At 52.4% G+C, this 20,254-nt stretch overlaps 5 protein-coding genes across 5 annotated transcripts; 3 read left to right on the forward strand and 2 right to left on the reverse strand.

Moving 5' to 3' along the window:
- Positions 1-617: 617 nt before the first annotated feature.
- On the forward strand, positions 618-1,587 carry COCSUDRAFT_33966 (hypothetical protein). The gene is made up of 2 exons (XM_005644896.1): positions 618-812; positions 987-1,587. The coding sequence occupies exon 2, from the start codon at positions 1,385-1,387 to the stop codon at positions 1,577-1,579; it is 195 nt and encodes a 64-aa protein (XP_005644953.1). The 5' UTR covers positions 618-812; positions 987-1,384; the 3' UTR covers positions 1,580-1,587.
- A 3,314-nt stretch (positions 1,588-4,901) lies between these two features.
- Positions 4,902-5,653, forward strand: COCSUDRAFT_33967 (hypothetical protein). The gene has a single exon (XM_005644897.1). It carries the CDS (start codon positions 4,940-4,942, stop codon positions 5,129-5,131), a length of 192 nt encoding a protein of 63 aa, XP_005644954.1. The 5' UTR covers positions 4,902-4,939; the 3' UTR covers positions 5,132-5,653.
- Positions 5,654-5,950: 297 nt separating this feature from the next.
- On the reverse strand, positions 5,951-6,856 carry COCSUDRAFT_43858 (hypothetical protein; the record flags this gene model as incomplete). The annotated part of the gene is made up of 1 exon (XM_005644898.1): positions 5,951-6,856. One exon carries the CDS (start codon positions 6,854-6,856, stop codon positions 5,951-5,953), a length of 906 nt encoding a protein of 301 aa, XP_005644955.1.
- Positions 6,857-11,977: 5,121 nt separating this feature from the next.
- On the forward strand, positions 11,978-15,735 carry COCSUDRAFT_54313 (alpha/beta-hydrolase; the record flags this gene model as incomplete). The annotated part of the gene is made up of 6 exons (XM_005644899.1): positions 11,978-12,131; positions 12,664-12,863; positions 13,270-13,406; positions 13,706-13,871; positions 14,506-14,577; positions 14,958-15,735. The coding sequence occupies 6 exons, from the start codon at positions 11,978-11,980 to the stop codon at positions 15,096-15,098; spliced, it is 870 nt and encodes a 289-aa protein (XP_005644956.1). The 3' UTR covers positions 15,099-15,735.
- Positions 15,736-15,907: 172 nt separating this feature from the next.
- Positions 15,908-18,658, reverse strand: COCSUDRAFT_33968 (hypothetical protein). The gene is made up of 4 exons (XM_005644900.1): positions 18,598-18,658; positions 17,700-17,831; positions 17,276-17,358; positions 15,908-16,855 (listed from the first exon to the last, which is right to left on the reverse strand). The coding sequence occupies exons 1-4, from the start codon at positions 18,629-18,631 to the stop codon at positions 16,733-16,735; spliced, it is 372 nt and encodes a 123-aa protein (XP_005644957.1). The 5' UTR covers positions 18,632-18,658; the 3' UTR covers positions 15,908-16,732.
- Between the last annotated feature and the right edge of the window lie 1,596 nt (positions 18,659-20,254).

Consider the following 20,254-nt stretch of genomic DNA (forward strand, 5'->3'; position numbering starts at 1 on the left):
AGATCGAAGTAGGTGCAAACTGAGCGTGCAATCTCTGGAAAGGAAGAGAGCCACTGTGCTGAGTAACCGGTGACGGCAGCTTCCAAACTCGGGGGACCGCACGTCAGGTTTTGCGCGCGAACACGATTCTCCCAGGGATGCGGTCCTGACCCAGCATCTCCGGTGCCCTTGTACCTCCACTTAGCATATTTGCATAGCCCTGCAATCTCTCAATTAACACGATCAGCACGATAGGCTGCCAGTGGCCGAAAAAGTGGGCCGCCGCAGATCCCGTGTCAAGTGACGGCGTCTTTTGCGACACCATTTCAAAGTGTGAGTGATCGAGGAGCATTGGTGCACCACAAAAGGATATCTGGTAGCAAAAGACGTAGCACGCAGTCGCACACCATGTTCAAGATGCTTAGCAGCCGGGCACGTGTTGTTCAGATCGCCCTAGTCCTGGTTGCTGCCAGTCTGCGCTCACCAGTTCTACCAGTCGCACTGGCTGCCAGGTCTTCTAGGATGATGTACACAATGGACAGACTAGTACAGCAGCATAGCATCGAAAGCATTGGCAGGACCAACGTCTCCTTGGATCAGCACCTAACGCCACAACAGCTCCAGCCGGAAAGCAATCAGGAACGGCAACTACCGCAGCGTACATCAAGCAGGCAGCACAGCGTGGAGAGCACAGGAAGAGCCAACATATTATTCCCTCTTGAGTTGCCAGCAGCAGTTGCATCAGCTGTGGCCTCTGATCCACATCCAGCCTTAGCACCCACACCATGGACAAAAGACACAGCAGAGCATGGGTGTGGGAGATCTGCTGATAGGTCGGTCATCTAATGCTCCTGAAGCCACTGTTTCATCCTATCCTGCCTGACATCCCCGCTATCAGATCATATGTGTCCTTCTGAGATTGCTGCAATCTCCCGTGTGTACTGCTGCTTGTGCACTGGCCAAGACCACTGATTGCAAGTACGAGTTAGCTTATGCAATGCTTGCAGGACTGCTTCCTGCTGACAAAGCGCCGTGCAAACAGCAGACGCGAAAAGAATGCACGGCGCAACTTGCTTTGCTTGGGACTGCTTCATCATTATTGAGACTTAGGCGTCAGCATTCAAGTGACATGGGGTCAACGAAGACAGGGCCAACCTGGAGAGTGGGAAGTAGATGATTTATTAGCAAGCGCAGCCTGAGGAAGTCCGGAGAGCAGCATATTGTGAGACCATATCTATCAGCCAATAGAAAAGTGCCACAGACAAAACTGGAAAAAAAAGCTCAAGGTTCATTCCGGGCACCTGTTGTGTACATTGCGGTGCAATAATGCTGCAGCAAGGTTTGTTTTGAATTATGCAGAGATACAGGGCAAGCAACACACTGCTTGCACAGGGAAGCAAGCAGGATGGCAGCGTGCTTATTGCGCAAATTTATTATATTTGACTTATTGTCTATATACGACTGCGGAAAAACACCAGCGATAATTGCTTGTCGCAAATCAAACAATCGAGAGGGAGGTTGGAGCAATTTTTATTGCAAGGATGGCAAGCACACTTATGTTGCCTTTGCCCCACTTGTACCAGCCTCCGGCAATATGTAAGGGGCAGTCGAATATGATTGTGCCTGCCTGGATGCAGCCTACCCGGGGTTTCTCTTGGGACCTGGGTGCCACCAGCCTTGAGAGTGCACCAAAGTCGCCACCAAACCGTGCTGCTCTTAATTGTTTGATAATGACCTTAACATCGACCTGTCACTGGATACAGGAGCATGTACGTGTACACGGGTATGTGGGGCCGATCGAGTTATTCGTGAAGAGATTACATACTATCGATAAAGAAGAAAAAATAGGCTGCCTTGCTTTTAATTGCCCAGTTGCAACCTCCACATGCAGGAGTGGGAGCAGGCCATGCAGGGAACACAGCTCAGGCGCAAAAGAGAGTGCTGAGCAGGAGTTAAAACCTCTGCGCCGGTCCTTGGAGAGACCTGCGATCTTGGCAGCTTACGTTGAGCTCTTGGCAACATGACCTATATATCCGCAGCTAAGACAAAGGTATTGGCCAAGTTGCGATGCCAACGCTTTCAGAAAGCTGACACAAAGGAATTGGTCGAATTGCGCGCCGGCGAATTCATACGGTGGCCAAGACACATGAGTCAACGTTTTGGAGGCCAGGTAATTCCAGCCACATCCTAGATGCATGCAAGCGATTTGCAACAGAACAAGCATTGGCAATTGCAACAACGAAAGTAGGACACAGCTTGCACTCACCTGCAAGAAGCAGGCTAACCCATTGTGGCGTCCCTCAGAGAGACAGTCAGCCTCTTTGACTCTCTCAACATGGCATTTGTGTGCACTTCTGCAGTGCACACAACAATGATGGGCCTCTGATGCCCCATTAACAATGCTATCACTCCACACACATCCTCTTGGCATGCTCTCAAAAGTGAGAAGCTGCACAGGCTCATTCTCTGTAGGATTGGCAGACTTCCCACAGATCTGCAATGTGAAGGAAGGAAGGAAGGAAGATTACATCACTCCAGCCGCCTAGGGCTGATTGGATGAACTGGCAGCATCCAAATAATCAAAACAATCCATCACAAAATGTGCAACACCAACAATGTCCAACTGCCACATGAATTGCTGCATCGTCACAATGGCTGCACCAAACAGCCCAGGATATCTGTCCCGAACAGATTGCAAGGCAGGGCACTCAAACACAAGGTGGCGCTCATCCCCAATAACCTGCTGGGCACAACGCATGCACAAACGCTGGGGCCGGGGAATCCTTGCCCAGCGGCCCGAGACATTGGGCAGACTATGACAACCCATCCTGAACTTCAACAGTATACGCAAGCAACGGGCACTCAAAGGCTGCTGTAAGAGCTGGCAAGGGTGGCGCACACAAGCTGGCCTAGCAAACCATCTGTGATATGTACACAAGGTGGCATTGCTGGACGGGCAGGTCCTAGGGCAAATGTCAATGTCATCCCAAACCTGCAGTGCTTGCGCATCTAGCAGCTGCATCACAGCATCAACTTCCACAGGAACAAGGGTGTCAAACCGAATAACAAACTCATACCCAATCCGGCGCAAGCCCCGCATGAAGGCCCAAGCCCAATTCTTAACATTACGGGTTATGGCATCCCAACAATCATCAAGGGCCACTTGCCTGTGAAAATTATTTGCAGGCAAGGCAGCCAAATTGTTCCAGAACTTGATAATGCGCCGCCACCACACACAATCAAGGGTCTGCTGATTCAACTCCTTTTGCAAGATGGCACCATGCACAGAGGTGGGGACGCCAGCAATGTCTCTCAGAATTTTCAGGTGAGAGGAGGCCAAGGCAGCCCGGCCCCGCCGGCTGTCGCCACCAGGAAGGCTGCGCAGGCCCCACACCTCACAACCGTAGGAGGCAGTCGGCGGCACACATGCATCATATAGGCGCAACAACAGGCCAGCTGACATGCTGCAATGCAACTTCCCATATTGCTGCCTGAGCTGTGCCCACGCACCCCACATGTTCCTGTGAAGCTTGCCAAAGGTGAGATTAATGCCTTGGGCACCGTCAAAAAGGGCACCCAGGTACTCAAACTGCTGAACCCAATGTAAAGGCGCACCACCACAAAGCCATTGAAAAGGTTCTGGCAAACTTGAAGAGAACACCACAATCTTTGTTTTGTCAACACTGATGACCATTCCCGTTTGTTCACAAAACTCAGCAGCTGCATCAATCAAGCGTTGCAAATGAGCAGGTGTGGTGGCGAGCAAAGCAAAGTCATCGGCATAGCCTAGATCTGGTACACAACTGCCAGGACGCAACTGCGGGCCAACCCCAGGGCACCTCTGCAGCAAGTGCCTGTGCAGGCCATCTGCAAACAAGCCAAACAGCGTTGGGCTAAGGGGGCAACCCTGCTTCAATCCTGTCTCAGAGGGCAAACTAGGACCCTTCCTGCTCCCAATCTTAATGGCAACCGTAGAATTGGCATACAAAGACTGAATGGCAGAGAGCAGGCGGCCATCAATGCCCAGGCGACGCAGACTCTCCCAGAGCAACACCCGATTCACTCTGTCATAAGCACCCTTCAGATCAAGAAAGCAACAATACAAGGGCTGCTTAGCATGGTTTTGCCGGTCGATAAAATGCTGCAAGGTGAATAGCTGGTGGGCCGTAGACAGTTTTGGCCTAAAGCCAGCCTGTGTGGCTGCACGCAATCCAGCCCCCTCTGTGTACTTCAGAATACGAGAATTCAATATGCCAGCATACAAGCGCATGATGGGCTCAGTAACGGCAATGGGTCTATAATTGAGCATGTCAAGCTTGCTGCCTTTCTTGTGCACAGGGGTGATCAGGCTACCATTCACAGAGGGTGGCACTTGCCCAGCCACAAATGCAGAGTTCAGCACAGCCACCAAAGCAGGCGCCAGGACATTTTCCGGAGGAGGCATGCCTGGCGCCCGCTCATCTTTTGCATACCGAAACAGCTCAGCTGGTAAACCTTGCACTCCGGTGGCACGACCATTGTGTAAACTTTTGAGCCCAGCAAGCACCTCCCCAAGAGAGATGGGTGCATTGAGAGCATCAACATGGGCAACAGGAGCACTGGGCTGGACAGGGAAAGACAAGTGGGGCAGCTCAGCAATGAGTGGCAACTGCAAGTTTGCAACCCGCTTGAGATAGCCAGCCCACAATTGCACTGGCTTGAGCTGCTCAGGTATATCAGACTGCTGAGACTTGAGCCGCTTCCAGAAGGCTCGGGGGTCACTGTGCAAATCATCAAGCAGGCGGCGCAGTTGCGCGAGCCGATGAGCGCGCCGTTTGTGGCGGACGGTGTTGTGGTAGGCACGCTCCAGCGCGCGCACTTCGGCTGGATCGCCCCCGCACCGCGCGCGGGCGCGGACGTCCCGTTTAAGCTGGCGGCACTCCGAATCGAAGAAGGGCGCGTCGGCACGCGCCTTGCGCTGATGGCGCCCGGTGCGGGCCGGCATGCTGTTCGCGGCTGCGGCCTCCCGGATCCCCGCCTCCAGGGTCTGAAAGGCTGCATCAAGTTCCCCAGCCACAGCATGGCCTGTGCAGGCGTCAAGACTTGCACTAGCAACATTGCGCAAAGCAGCAGCATACGCATTCCTAGCACTGGGCTGCCATTTCACTCGTGACAATGGCGCCCCAATACATGGTAAGGGAACACTGGCAGCCACATTCACTTGCAACGTCATCTCAATAGGATGATGATCAGAGTCTTTTCTACCAGTGTTCACAACAAGATGAGAAATCAAGGGGAGCGCATCAGCGGAAACGAGAACATGATCAGGTCTAGTTGCCTGAGTATGGGTTCTGGCCTTAAAGGTAGGCACTGCTTCAAGGTCTCCTAGCACTCTGCCAGAGCATATGAGCATGTCAGTTTCCTTGCAAAAATCTAACAGGCGCAGCCCATGAGCATTGACACCTTCATCAGTGCAGCCTCGAGTATTGCTGTCATCAGCGTCAGGCAAATTTGACACACGAGCATTGAAGTCTCCTGCCAGGATCACATTGCCCTGAGCACGAGCGGCAACAACTTCTGCACATAAGCCCGTAAATCGACTGGTCAGGTCCACAGTGTGCAATTGCCGGGAACCCGCTGGAGGCACATAGCTGGAGCCAATCAGCAGCGGTGTAGAGTCCCCCTCAAACTGCACTTTCACCCATAAGGCACTGTCAGTGTCTGACACCCAGTCTTGTGCGTGGTAATCACGGTGCTTCCGAACCGCAACAACAATGCCTTCACCCGCCTTGCCCTCTTCACTAGCAGCCGTGAAAGTCACAGAGTGGTGAGGCAAGATCGAGTCATCCCAGGTCAAGCAACGGGCCTCAGTCAGAAGTACAATATCGAACTGGTCAAGATAGGCTGCCGTGTCCCACAAGGATATTTTGCTAGCATGTAAGCCATTGACATTCCAGGACAATATACGCAGCGATAGGCGGCTGGAGACTTCCTAGCGGCGCACTGCTTCGGCGTAGGAGTCGGCGCGGCCGGGGGAGGAAGGCGCGGCCTGAGAGGGCCCGGCAGTGGCAGCACCCGGGGCGGCAGCGGCGCCCGGCGCGGCAGCCGGGGGAGGCCCAGGCACAGGCATGTGCTCACGCACGCGGTCGCCCTCCCGGACGAAGAGGCGCTCCTCGCGCCAGAAGGGCTGCTTGCCGGCTGTCTTCAGGGCGACATAGTGTGGGCGCATGCTGACGCGGATGCGCTGCTGCTGCGGGGTGAGGTCGGGATCCAGGAAAATCTGGCGCTGGCGCAGGGCTTTGCTGTGCTTGAGGGCAGCGTGCTTGGCTGCCACGCCGCTGAAGCTGATGAGCACGGGGCGCGGCTTGGTGCGCGTGGCGCTGGGGGCACCGAGGCGGCAAGCTTCGCTGACAACAGCAGGGGGGCCGCTGTTGCTGTCAAACAGCGCTGCCACGCGGGCTGAGACATTCTCTGTGTTGTCCTCTGCCAGACCATGGCAGATCAGGTTGGCACTCCTGGCTTGGCGGGCCTGAGACTCCACCACAGACTCCAGATGGTGCACTTTGTTCACCACTGCTTCATCGTTGGAGGCGGCTCTGGTCTGCGTGTCCTTGGCCAGCTCAGCGCGCAGGAGAGGCAGCAGCTCTGCCTTCAGCTCAGCCACCACCTCATCCTTCAGCTCGGTTTTCAGCTCTGCCTTGAGCTCTGCCTTCAGCTGAGGGAAGAGGGCCCCAAATTTCTCGTCCAACTTACTGTCAAGCTTGCTTTCCAGGCCGTGGATCATAGACTCGACCTTTGCAAGAAGGAGATCGTGGAGGGGCGGCTCCATCTCCTCATCTGACTGCCCTGGGCTGCCCTGCGCTGGGCGCTTCGACTGACTTCTGGTTCCCTGACTCATCGCAGCAAGATCGCAGATCAAGATCGCCCAAGCGACGAATGTGAAGAGCAGGAGAGAGCATGCACCCACCTCCAGCAGGCCGGGGCAGCCTCAGACTGGACAGTGGTGAGACGGGTCGCTAGCACATCAAATTCCTTGCTCTTGTTCCTCAAGTTATCCTGATCCTGCAATAAGCTTTCATTGCTCTCAGCACTTTCTGATGTTCCGCTAGATCCGTTCAGGTCTGGCAAGAACACAAGCAGTCCAGCAGGTGTGGCTGCAGACAGAAGCTGTGCGAGCACGCGCAAAGGCCGTGTAGGTCTGTCTTTGCCCAGCTTGTGTGAGAAATTCTATAAATGAAAACCCCTGCATGCAGCACAATGATGTCGACATGAGCCGAGGTTCTTTTTGAGGGGCACCTGCTCGGCCAGCTTCGCCTCGACCGTACCGCAGATTCGGCAGCCGCATCAGAAGTTTAGAGACCGACAAGGATAAACTTTGCCAGTCGCTTAAAAACGGATCAATTTAAAAATTTTCAGCGACATCACTGCAACGCCCTCGTGCCGCTATATACCATCGCCTACGAGTCCATCGACGACATCTGTACAGGCATGCCCTGGCTTCGCACAGCTAAATTTGCCGAAAATAGATGCATGAACATACACATGCGTCCATATGGTGTTTCTACTTCTTGATAGGTACCTGCTGCTGCAAGTCAGGCCACGTATGTCAGCCTGCCAGAGGAAGCGATCTTGAGCATTGGACGAGCCTTGCCACAGAGGCACTCTGTCGTATGCATTGGTTCCACACGTACAACGTTATATGATTTATAGGGAACTCATGATTGCGTTTGGGGGCCCTGACATCAAATTTTCGAGAGTGTCCGTCATTCCCTGACGTCAAACTCCGAGATTCAGGGCGTGTCGGGAAGCTTTCTTCCCAAGAAATGTGCCTCACCTGTGTCCAACAAGGCACTTCACAAGCGCAAATCTACCTCTTTATTGTGTTTCGATAGTAGAAAAGCATACTGGCTGACAACAAAATGTGTGTTGCTGCAGGACAATCGACGATGGCTTCCTTCAAATTTGCCTTGTTGCTGTTCGCCTTGTGGGCCCTGGCAATCTTGGGCACCGCCTCCGCCATCAACGTATGCTTCGCGGAACAGGGGGCTTTCAAGACGGCCTCCAACTGCCCCCTGGACGGCAAAGAGTACCTGGTGCGAAAGCCTGGAACCCATGAGCAACCCTACCATAAACACCCTGACTTAAGCCAAACCCCTTGCGTTCAGAGGATTGCTGATGGCCAGGCTGGGTGCTTACAGCTCAAAGCTTTGGGAGGGAATATGGATTCTGCGTGGAAGCACGTTAGTGAGAGGTGTTAGGGGCCCTCTGTGAGCCTGCGTAGGGACATTGCCGGTCGTGCACTGCAAGAAACTTACGGCACTTGCCACTGCAGCTGACTCATGATTTGGAATTGGTGCACACGCTAAGTAATCCCTACGAAGCCCACCCCAGACACCCAAATCCCTCAGACGTGAAACTGCGCCTGGATGCTGGCTACGCTCTGCCAGACACTTTTTCACTCGCTTTTTAAAGGGTGTAAGCCCTACATCAAAACCCTACAAAGCCTGATGAAACCCTGACAAACCCAGAAATGTGACCGCTGCAGGTGTGCCTGTCTGGGCCTGCAATGGGAGGCTGCAAATTTGTGCTCTGCTGGAAGCTTTTCACACTAGCTTTTTAAGGGGTGTAAACCCTTTAAAACCCTAATGTTCCCTAAAGAGACCCCGAATCTTGAGTGTCATTGCTGCAGGTGTGCCTGTCTGGGCCTGCCAGGGGAGGCTGCCGGCTGAGGTCTCTGGGCGGCTTTCCTCCTTCCCAGTGCAGTACCGAGTGCCTGTTCGGCTCCTAGGCACTGTTCCCAGGACTTGAAGACCACCGCTGCACTATCAATACCAGGGGCATTTCCGGCTTGTTTGGATCACAATTCCGGCTGTGAATGTAGTTTTTCCCCGCTTGAATTGGCCCCATCTGGCCCCCAATTGGACACCCAAACAAGCCCTTATAAGTCATAGCGCTGGCGAGCCTTCTCGAACCCCCTACCCAATATGTACGGTCTGGGGAGAAGGGTGCACATATATATTTAGGGTTCAGGGCCTAGGGATCATGGTTGAAATTTGAACCCTTGTCGTGTGGGATCTGCCGAGAGTTTTGCTCGGGCAGGCCAAGCCGGCAGGCCTGCGTTTTGCAGGCCTCCGGAAGCTACAAGGTCAGTGCTCCTTTTTGGCTGAGAAAAAGCACACCACCAGGAGATGTAGGCTGCAGTCTAGCTATGCTCTAAAGAGCTGACGACTTTGTGGTGCTCCTTTCAGGACAACCTAAGGTCTTGCGCTTGTTGCTTCTTGGCATGAAAGCGCTTGGATGATGTACAATAGACGATGCCGGAAAAGCAGAAGTGCTGCAATTGAGTCTTGCTATATGTGGTTTGCGTTGAAAGCAATACGTAAGGGTTGATCACAAATGGTTTCCCTTGTCTGAGCCAGAAAGTAGCTTTTTTTGTTGTGCATGCATTCCAGTCTGCAGTGTAAGAATCATTCCTGCAATCTGTTGTAGTGCTGCGCGCTACACGGTCGCTCATGGCAAGAACTTTAATGTTACTGCTGGGCAGCATCCACAAATCCCTGCACACAATGGTCAAACCTGTCACGTGTTCTATAGCAGGGGTGGATCCTAGCATGCGCAATGGAATGCCCTTATTGAGAGCTGCCCTAATCCGCCATCAAAATTTCTAGGGCCCCTGATATTTTCAGAGATAGAAAATTATTTTTCGACCCTTTTTCCAAATAATTATTTAATATTTGACTAAGAATTAGAGACAGTACGGGTATATTCTTTACTGTAAGTGGCTGCTGACACTTCCACTTCCCATGGATGACTTGATGAGTGATCAGGATTGCCCGGAAATGGTTTGCTCGGTCCTATGCTTGCCCTATGCAGTCATGATCATGGGCGCCATTCTCTGGATCTTGTGTACTTATGCTGGGTCTTTGGGAGATTGCTGTATTCCTACTTGCCTTCTTTTGGCTGATTGAAAGGCGCCCTTTGCGCAGACAGCACTGACTGCTGCACACCGGCTGCAGTACTAAGAGGCTTGTAATTGCTTGAAGCATTGGCTAGTGTAGACAGGAAAGCGCTCGAGCACTTATGTATCACCATGTGCAATGCACAGGGAGTAGAGAAGGTGCAAGTTCTCTATTTGTATCCCAGGCAATGTGCAGCTGAAGAAGTTTGGCCCGTGGGTCACTCAAAATATATGCAGTTCACAGTCACAGTAGTCCTTTTGGGAGCAGTCAATGGTAAATTACCATTGGTAGTGCCCTTCCATGACAGGCGGAAGACCTGGATGGAAGAATGTGAGACACTTTTCGCACAGGTGCTTGTCGCAGTCGTTGCATTGCAATGATTTACATGCTACAGCTCATACGCATGCGTGCTAGCAACTTGCGGTTGCGGCCGCTGTGGTATGAGAATGTGAGCCTCCACATGGCTGCCCAGCGTGAAAAGCATGACAGTTAATGTCATGCACCTGAGGGTCTTCGTCGTAAACTCGCAAAATTGAAAGAGCTCCAAGGGAGAAGCTGCGTGCATGGGAAGCTGCGAGAAGCCCAGCATAATCATGACGTTATGATGATGAAGTGTCCTCCGAGTATGCAGTCAAGGAGTTCAGATTGAACCAGCAGCACAATTCCAACGAGACAGGAGTAATCCTACACCTGTAACATAGCCTGCAGGCAAATATTCTCAAGATTCCTCGGCACGCGAGATTCCTTCCGTTCAAACGTCTGCTCCAGCAGGTGTGGCTTGGCCCCAATTATTGTCAATACTGCTTCATCTTCTGAAGAATCTTCAGGCAACGATTTGAACAAATCGTGATATCATTATTATTGGCTGGATGCTTCTTTTAATAGTGAGAAGGACGTGCTCGTAGTAGTCATCGTAAGAACTGTTTCGCGTTTTCAAGCTTGAAACGCATCTGCTTGGCGAGTGCAATTCAATGTAGAACCTTACTTTGTGTAATTTATTCAGTCCTGAGGCGCTCAAGGCCAACATTTCCCGCTAGTCAAAGTGAACAAAGGCAGGAGGCACAGTGCAAGCGTACTCAGCAGGACAACTCATTATGGGGAAATTTGCGAGACTATTGAGCACATGGTCACCGCAGATCTCCAGCCTTCGATCGCTACAGTCTGGGGAGGAGGCTGTGAGCAGGAAGCAGCAGCATCCCAGGCTGCGGAGGGATGCTCTGGCGCACCTCGGCAGCACCTGGAGACGAGTCAGCCCTGCTCTCGAAGATCTCATGGCCAGCATTTCTCCTGCCACTGCTGAAGCATCCACAACCAGCCTTCCCTGGTGTGCTTGAGTTCTTGCTGCTCACCGCTCCCCGCTTTGACTGCTTTGTGGCCTCACAAGCCTCCCAGCCCTCTTAATGAGAAACTGCTGCATCGTTCTATTCTGCTGCTTGCCTGTTCTCACAGCATTGTCAGATCCTGATCTGTGCTCGCAAGACATTGCAGAGCCTGGCAGCTGCCCATGCACTTGATGCAGCACTTGGCCCGGCAGGAAAGCTGCAGGTGACAGTTGAATTCAAGGCTATGTTGGGGCTGCACTGCAGGTATGTAAGGTACACAAGATGGAAGCCCACATCGCGGGCCGAGGCGGTGGCTGCCGAGCGCAACCTGCTGGCTCTCTGCAGGTGCGGAGTGCACCTGCTTTCTCACTCCAGGAATGACATTTGCGCTGCAGTCTGCATACGCATGTGCATTCTGATGCATCTTAATCACAGATCATCAGCGCTTGCAAGCTTCTGGAGCCACACATGCGGTTGTTCGTTGTTCCACCACAAGGACAGAGGGTTGTTTGTCTGCTGCATAGTGCCCCGAGCTACCCGAGCATGCTCAGGGTCTGGCAGTGAACTCATTACGGTCCCTGGGTCAAGCAGCACTCAGTCAGGTACACCCGGGGTGATTATATCCAACCACTCCGAGCTTGAAATGCAATGAAATTGGAGTTTGAATTTGTGCCTTCGCCTCGCAGCACGGAGCTGGAGGTCAGCGACGTGGCGGTGGGCGCGGGGCGGCAGCAGTTCATGCACACGATATCGGCCGGCGCGCCGGACGCACCGCCATTGGTGCTCGTTCCGGGCTACGGCGCGGGCGCGGCCTTCTATTTCCGTAATCTGGCCGGCCTGGCTTCGCACTTCCGCACGCACGCCGTCGACCTGCTCGGCACCGGCATGTCCGGTGCGCCTTACCGAAACTTGAAAATTGCCCAGTAGTCCAGTAGTCCAACCCCCCAGTGGTCCAACCCCACTACAAAATGCTGAAAGTAGGTCACTCTGATGCCACCTAGTGAGCATCTGATATATCATGCCAGGTTATGATTGGGGAGTCAGGGTTAGGATCATGGAAGCTTTGCTGAAAGCAATGATAACACTCTGGCAGGAATTACTCGGCGGTCGGCAGGCATGGGGGTGCAAGTGTCTCTCTGTGTGAGCTGTACCTGTTATTTCGTGCAAATGCCCGCATGGCATGCTCATGCAAGGGTTATTTTGACTCTCTGCACAGATGATGCTGCTGGTGACATTTTGAAGCTTAACAATAGAGCAGGTCGCTTGACATTGCTCTGGGCGCTCCACGTAAAGCGCAGCAAGATGTTCAAGATAGGCACTCCTGATCAAGCGCCACACCCACGTGTTTTGCAATCTTTTTGTCCACCATGCAAGACAGCTTTGTGAGCCCGGTCAAATGGTGCGCTTGTGCTTACAAATTGCAGGGCGGCCCAGTTTCCCAGCGCGCAGCCGGGAGGAGGCGGAGGGCTTCTTTGTGGATGCTCTGTCGCGCTGGAGGGAGGCCATGGGCGTCGACAAGATGGTGTTAGTAGGCCACAGCCTTGGCGGCTACCTGGCAGCTTCCTATGCGCTGCAGCACCCGGAGCACGTGCAGCACCTCGTCCTCGTCGGCCCCGCTGGCGTGGTGAGTCACCCCTCTTGTCACCTCTGCATAGAGCATTGCTGCCTGCACTAGCATGGGCAGACTCCGGGCAAGGCCTCGAGTCCTTGCAAGACGAGCAAAAGAAAAGGGGCCGGCACAATCATGGAATGATTAGTATTCAGCCTCTGTTGTCTGGGAAGCTTTTATTTGGCATGCGCTGTTTTGTCTTTTAGATGGGTCGCTATCTTGCGCTGTCTTGCACGCAGGAGAAAAGAATGGCGTTTATATGCCAGTGACAAGGCTCAGACACATTTGCACTTCACCTCCTGGATGCCTTGCGCACCATTTCGCAGAGTCCCTCTGGACCCTTCTGCTCATCAAATATTTGGAATAGACGTTCTTTCTTGCTGTGCAGCCGCAGGATGAGGGTCCGAGGAGGTTCTCGGAGGTGAGCAGGTGGAGCGTCCGGGGGCAGCTGTACCACCTCAGCAGAACGCTGTGGGAGTCCGGAGCGACGCCCGGCGCCGTCATCCGAAGCCTCGGCCCCTGGGGACCCGCGCTCATCCAGAAATATGCGCGCAACAGGTACGGCGCTGCCAACTCCAGGCTAAGGGGATGTGCAATGATTATGCGCCGGATGTAAGGAGGGCCCTTCAGTGCAGGGATCACAAAGGAAGTCACTAGTACAACATGCGCCCCGTTCATGCACTTGCGAGTTGCAGCCACGTGTGATTTCCATCGCCTTGCACACTGCTCTCTTGCTGAATCGTGACAGTCTTCAAGGCTGTGTGACAGTCTTCAAGGCTGTGTGGCAAAGCTGCGATGCTACTTCACAGCAATTATGCTCGACTGTTTATCCTCAAATCTGTGACATTAATGTGCAGGTTCCGGGAGGGCATGGGGCTGAGCACTGAGGAGGTGGCGGCGTTTGAAGAGTACTTCTACCACATTATGGCAGCGCGCGGCTCCGGCGAGCATGCGCTCCGGCATTTACTGGCGCCCTTTGCTCGCGCCAAGCACCCGCTCGAGGGCCGCCTGCACGACCTCAAGGTGACTGTCGGAACTTTGAATTTGAACTTGAATTTGAAATTGAATTTGAATTTGAAATACTTTCCTGAGACCTGGTGAAAGCCGTACCATCTAGCTGCCACCTCCAACCACCCACTGGTAGAGGTGGAGGTGTGCAACTCGAGAGAAGCATGCAGGGATCAGGGACCGCAAAGAAATCGACAGAGGCTCTGCCCGAGAAGGTTCTGGCTAGCGCGTGAGAAAGTGTCGGAGCCATTGGGGCAGAGCAATGATGTCAAAAAGAATCTGGCCAGCACAAAAGATGAGGCAACTGATTCAAGCCAGTGATTGATGGAGTTCTGGAGTCCTTGGGGCACGGAGCATGAAGCAGCAGCGCGTTTGGCAGAGCGACTGCCTTGTCACGGCATGCGCGCCAAATGTTGTGCTGGAATAGCAACGCAATTGCCGGCCCTGGTGCACGCGCAGTATTCTCAAGCCACAAGGGCCTCGACAGGAAGGGCCGCAGGGGATATCTGATGTCTGCCGTCACCATGAGAGGACAGAATTGGTGTCTTGTGTCTTCTTCAGCATGCACCGGCGCCAGACAGCGCAAAACGATCGTGCTGACCAACAATTATCCTAGGGAATGCTGACAAAAGTTTTGTAAGTGCTGCAGGTACCGGTGTCGTTCATCTATGGAGACTCGGACTGGATGGAGCCGGCGGCCGGGCAGCGAGTGGCGCGAGCCGTCCTGCAGCACCGCGGCCGCCTCAGCCCCACAGACGGAGAGGTACAAATCCCTGCTTCCTGCCAGAGCATGAGAATCGCCTGTAGGGAGGGCTTAGCTATGCAGCTAAGGTCGCATTGGCTTTTGGCAAAGGAGACGACCTCTACTGTATCCTCGTGGGTCGTCAAAGACAAGGGGACCACTCTGCTTGTAAGATTGTAAAGCTCCCTTGCTCCTCGGCAGTGCGTACTGTCTCGGGATTCATGCAGCCAGTGGTGTCCTCTCACATGGGCTGCAGAATCAGAAGACTAGAGAAACAAAGTGCAGCAGGTATATCTGAATGTCACTTTGGACCATCTAATATAGGATCTGACAGGTGTGTTGTGGGGTGTATTGCACAGGTGGATCTGGTGGAGCGGGCGGGGCACTATGCCTTCCTTGACCAGCCGCAGGAGTTTCTTCAGAAGCTGCTGAGTCAGACGTTGACCGCCTTCCCAGACTGGGACGCAAAACGACAGAAACCTGATCAAGCCTCTGGATGATGGGCAAATCTTAAAATTTGGCCCTCAGATGCTTCTTGGTGTAGACGTTTGCCAGATGGTGCTGTCTTGTATCTGTTCATAGAGGCATGTGAGCCTATGAAGTTGATAGTTTATAGCAGTATAAACCTAAATAGCATTGGGCCCGCTTGGATGGACCTTTGTCGAAACGCATCAAAGTTTCATGCAGGAGATCCACATGGGTCTGCTTCTTGAATTTCAGTTCCTTTGCAGCTTGTAATCTTGGCAGCTTGTGATTATGGTATACTGGGCGTTGAGCCGTTGCCCTCTTCGGGTTAATAGCCTGCGCAACGTATCCGCGAATTGTGCTCTGTTCTCGTTGGAGGACTCCTACTGTCCTCTGGAAAAGCGGACACAGCTATCGTGTACACATTTCGGCCTTTGTTTATTGCTGACAGATAGCTAGATGCAAGGGGTTGATTATCTTGATTTGGTAAATTTGCAGCAGTGGCATGATATTTGGTGGATTGTCTTATTTGTGTGACCCCGAGGGCATCTGCACAAGAGTGTACACGTATCCTTTTTGTTTCTTCCGTCCACAGCTGTAGCAACTAAAATTCTGGAGTTGTACCTGATGTATAATCAGGTAGAACACTTGTAAATCACAGTGGGGGTGTCCAACTGATGTGCTTGCAGCATTTCTTTGTTCATGTAATGCCCCATTTTGATGCATGCTGCAGAGCTCGCTTGTGCGCAGCACAAGTTTGTGAACAAAAAAAAACCACACAGTGCTGCTTGCCCAGGGCACCAACTCTGCATTCATACCTACGGTGAGATGGGGCACGCATGCAGGATATCTAAATTTATTCAAACACCCTTAGTAGCCTGGCGTCTGCCGGACTTGCTTGCTATCATCATGATGATCAACTGAGCTAGTCTTGTTAACCTCCCCAATCTTCCTCATATGCTTATCCTGTTCTGCCATTACAAAAGATCTAATACCCCTGACATGCGTGCTAAATATGAGATCCCTCGAGCACCTCTAGAGCCAGCTCATGAATGCTAAAAGTGTAAGTGTCACACAATGTCAATGCTGACTGTCAAGACTCCTCTGCTTGTCAGCCAGTGAATGCCAAAGACAATCCACTGATACATACCTAAGACAGCATGCATCCTTGTCCAGGTGATACGACATACAAAAGTATCAGAGTTGATAGACACGGTTACGTGTGCCCTGGTGCAATGCTTGACAGCGTGCCTCACTGATCAATAAGCCAAAGACCAAAACTTTTTTGTCCCCGCAAGCTTAGCACGCTTGATGCCTCAGAATCAGAGGCAGACATTCAGACCAGCATTCTGCAAGAACAAGAGAGAGCAGTGCAATGGGCAATACCCAAGACCCAGCCAATAAGGTAACTGGAAGAGATCAGAAGGAGAGGCGTTGAGGTCCCCGTTGTCCGTCAAAGAGAGATTGCTGTCCACAGCAGCACTTGGGCGTTGGCCAAGGAATATCTAGGCGCCAGCCCCACCAAAGAGACTTGCTGTCCATTTGCAGCAATGACGTGTCATCAACCAAAGACTCACTAAGCATGACAAATACAGCGTCTGTAGGACCCCTGCAATAGCAGGAGTACTCTGTAGGCGCTTGGGGGTCCAGAGAAATTATATTCTCAGAATCAGGGCGCCAGAGCCGGCACTTGGACATCCACCAGACTGTCAGAGATGGACAGAGGCCCTGTGGGGTTGACCAATGTCTTGACCGGCACAATGGAGATCAGAGCCGGCGCAATGTTGAGTCCCTGCAAGCATTGCAAGCCACTTTGTCACGTTTCAGCCGATGCAAGCAAGCACACCTGACGTACAGACGGGCACGGCATGCTTTGAGAACTTCTCGTGCCTCGACGGCTGATTTAACACCAGGCATGCCCTTGCAGAGATTCTCCACCACAAGATTGCCAACTGCCTTACATTCGCTGTGCTCAGTCAACATGACAGAGGACGTTTACTCATACTGAGACACAATTTGACAACCATGGTCCCTTGCGCTGCCGATCACAGGGGGTACTAATGACTACAGCTATTAATACCCCCTGACGGTTGTATACAATTCTAACTGCCTAATGGACATTAAGAACGGTCATCCTCGGACATCAGTCCAGTGGCTGAGTGCGCATAAGAGAGCCTGATTTAGAGATGCAGGAAGGATGCCGATGAGTCACCTGCGGCTCAATTTGGGTGTCATAGGGACCGATGACAATGAGGTTAGGCGCGATCTGGAGGCCCTGTGGCTGCACTTGGACACCTGCGTGCACATGCGTATGAGTCACACCTTCCTAAATGACTGATATTAGTCATCATGAGCTCGACTATCAGGAGCAGAGATCAGGCACTGGGGGCAGTGCATGGCAGTGTCCCTCATGTCACCAATTACAGGGGCCGACACAGAGGTGTGCCTCTTGACTCAGCAACCGTTTCAGACTGAGACTCGATTTAAGCGGGCTGAACTTTGCAGCCTTTGCAGCAACGTAAATATACATGGGCGTAAAATGGGTCTGTAAGAGCGCAGCGGCACATCATCATATCTCGATTAGATACATATATCCCTGGTAAGCAAACCCTCAAGGGGTGTCACAACGGACGGACCTGTGGGCTGGATGTAGAGGCCGGCTGGCTGGATGTTGATGCCATTGGGAAATATGCCGACGCCGTAAGGGGTGATAGGAAGCGCGCAGGGGGCGTAACCGATCCCGCTGAATGTGAACGATACCGCCGCAACTGCCAGGCACACAGCAGCTGAGTCAGTTTGAGCCCCACGCTTGATCAGTCAGTCAGTATGCACTGATGGCCTGTGGTGGGCATCCGCAGCAGCCACAGGGTGGCTGGTGGAAATTTAAGGTGACCCCCTGAACAGCAAAAATCCTTAGGGGAGGTAAATAAATTAATGGCAGAAATGGTGATTAGTCACAAAAATGAGTCATGCTGTGGCTGTTGGCTTCCCTGCGAGGCTGGCCAAAAAGCCGGTAATTAACTATCGCCACTTCCTTAATTGAAACACTGGAGAAAAATTGCATTGCCTCTGGGCTGATCCGATTGCCTGACTCTGATCTTGCAGAGTCAGCGCCCAGCATCTGAACACTCTGAGATAAATTTGGCGAGACCTACTCATAATCCTGCCAGGAGAACTGCAACATAGTACAACAATCAAACCAGGAGGAACACTGAAGACATACTCTGCCAGCTGTCACTGCAGCTGCGCACACAGGAAGCAGCAACCTGCTGCAATCTGATCTCTCCAAATCAGTCACAATCAGCAACATTTCAGTTTTTTCTTGCCAAAGGGCAATAGGCGCCTGCAGACGAGCTGCCATACAAGGGTGCCAAGCCAAATTCCTACCCTTGTTGTACTCGCCAGATTCAAGCAAGCAAGTTTGCATGCAGACAGAGAATTTGAAGAAGAGGAGATTTTTGCATGGTTTCCAGGTGCCCTTGTCCAGGTGCCCAGGAGATGGCGCGTAAGAATTGATTAATTAGAATAGCGCACTTGTTTGTGTGATGGCAGACTGTGGGCCGCCCATGTTGGAAAAGAAGACTGGGGCCTGGATGTCAATGTTGGGGTTGAGCACCTTGGTGATTATGTCTGTCAGGTCACCGCTCTGAAGCTTCTTGAAGGCTGTAGCCTGGTGTGAGAGCACAGAAACTTTGGACATCCTGTATGCATCCTCTTGTCTGCTATCCGTACTTCACTGTGCATGGGCCTGCAGAGTAGAGGTGCAACTGCACTGGGATGCAATATCAAACATGCACTGGTTTGACCCTATCAGTCCAGATACAATCCTAAGCTCTAGTACTTGACATGATTGGTTTTATGAGGCAGCAGCAGACCCTGGTGCTGGAATCGGCTCTTTCAATTCGGGAATCCCATGGGACGAGATTGGGGGCTCACCTGCTTTTGCATCTTGGCAGTGGCCTTTGCTTGAAAGGTCTTGAGGGCTTGTAACGACTGGTCTTTGTTGCGTCCGCCAAACGACATGGCTTTGGCAACCACGCCTGCCCACTCCTCAAATCCATGTGTTGCCACTGGCAGGTCCAGGCCTGCTGCGCTAGTCAACACCATTGCAAGGATACTAACGGTGGCCATGGCGTTGTATCTGCGTCGCAGACGTACTCCGCTCATAACCCGCAGGTGACAGTAGAGGTAGCCTTGTACATCCTTCTGCCATCTTGTCATATACTTCCAGCCCTCAATTTGAGTTATATGAGCTCAGCGCAAGGACGAACGTACATTAAACTTGAAGGCATGTCAGGTGTTCGCAATTTTAGCTCTGAAGTTGGATATTCGTTGAAAGCGCTCACCTGTCGTTGCGAAATTCAACCATCGCAACGAGACCTCCAGCCCCCTAAAAGCTTATCGCCTGCACAAACATGTCAGATAATCTCCTTCCAGATAATCAATTTTAGGCCACTTGAACCCGTTTCGGAAAGATAAAAAGTACTAGACACCGCAGGACCAACTTCTAAAGAGTGATGGTGTCAGGTACCTGAGCACCCTGGAGCCCACTACAGTGAGCAACTCGCGCGAGGTTACTGTCAGACCGTGTCACAACCGCCGGAGCTTGAAGGGAAAGTACTTAAGAGCAGTGCTTTACAAAATTGCCAACTCAAATGCTGCATGGCAATTGAATGGCATCATGCACCAGTGAGCCTGACTTGGCCACATGAGTATCAGGCACCATTCAAGCGTCTTTGATCGGAATTGCAGCCGGCTTTCGTCAACGATCTCTTCTTGGCATGCTCAGAAATATCTCAACTTCTGCCAGGGCATTTTGCGGGACTGAAAAAGGAGAAAAGCAGGGTGCAATGATTGTGAGGTAATGGGGTGTGTGCATGTAATTTCCTCGGATCCCAAAAATAGCCGAGCCTTGGTGAATCATCAAAGCACCAGCCAAGGGGCCTTCTTTCAGCGCACAATCTCTTAGGCGAGAGGTCAGGAAAACTCGTGCTTGACAAGAACAGGAAGACATGTCGCACAAGTTGGGCATATCTCGGCTGAGGGGCATTCTGCACGGGGATGAGGCTGGACGGCGAAATCCTTTTGCTGTCTTCAGGCTTGGCCATAAGAGGAGCCAAACGAAGGCTTTGAAGGTTTGGACATGATACTGATCATCAATTACTTATCGCACATTCATGAAGCGAAGTCA

The sequence above is a fragment of the Coccomyxa subellipsoidea genome (genome assembly GCF_000258705.1).
Source record: "Coccomyxa subellipsoidea C-169, whole genome shotgun sequence".
In the NCBI taxonomy this organism is placed as follows: domain Eukaryota; kingdom Viridiplantae; phylum Chlorophyta; class Trebouxiophyceae; family Coccomyxaceae; genus Coccomyxa; species Coccomyxa subellipsoidea.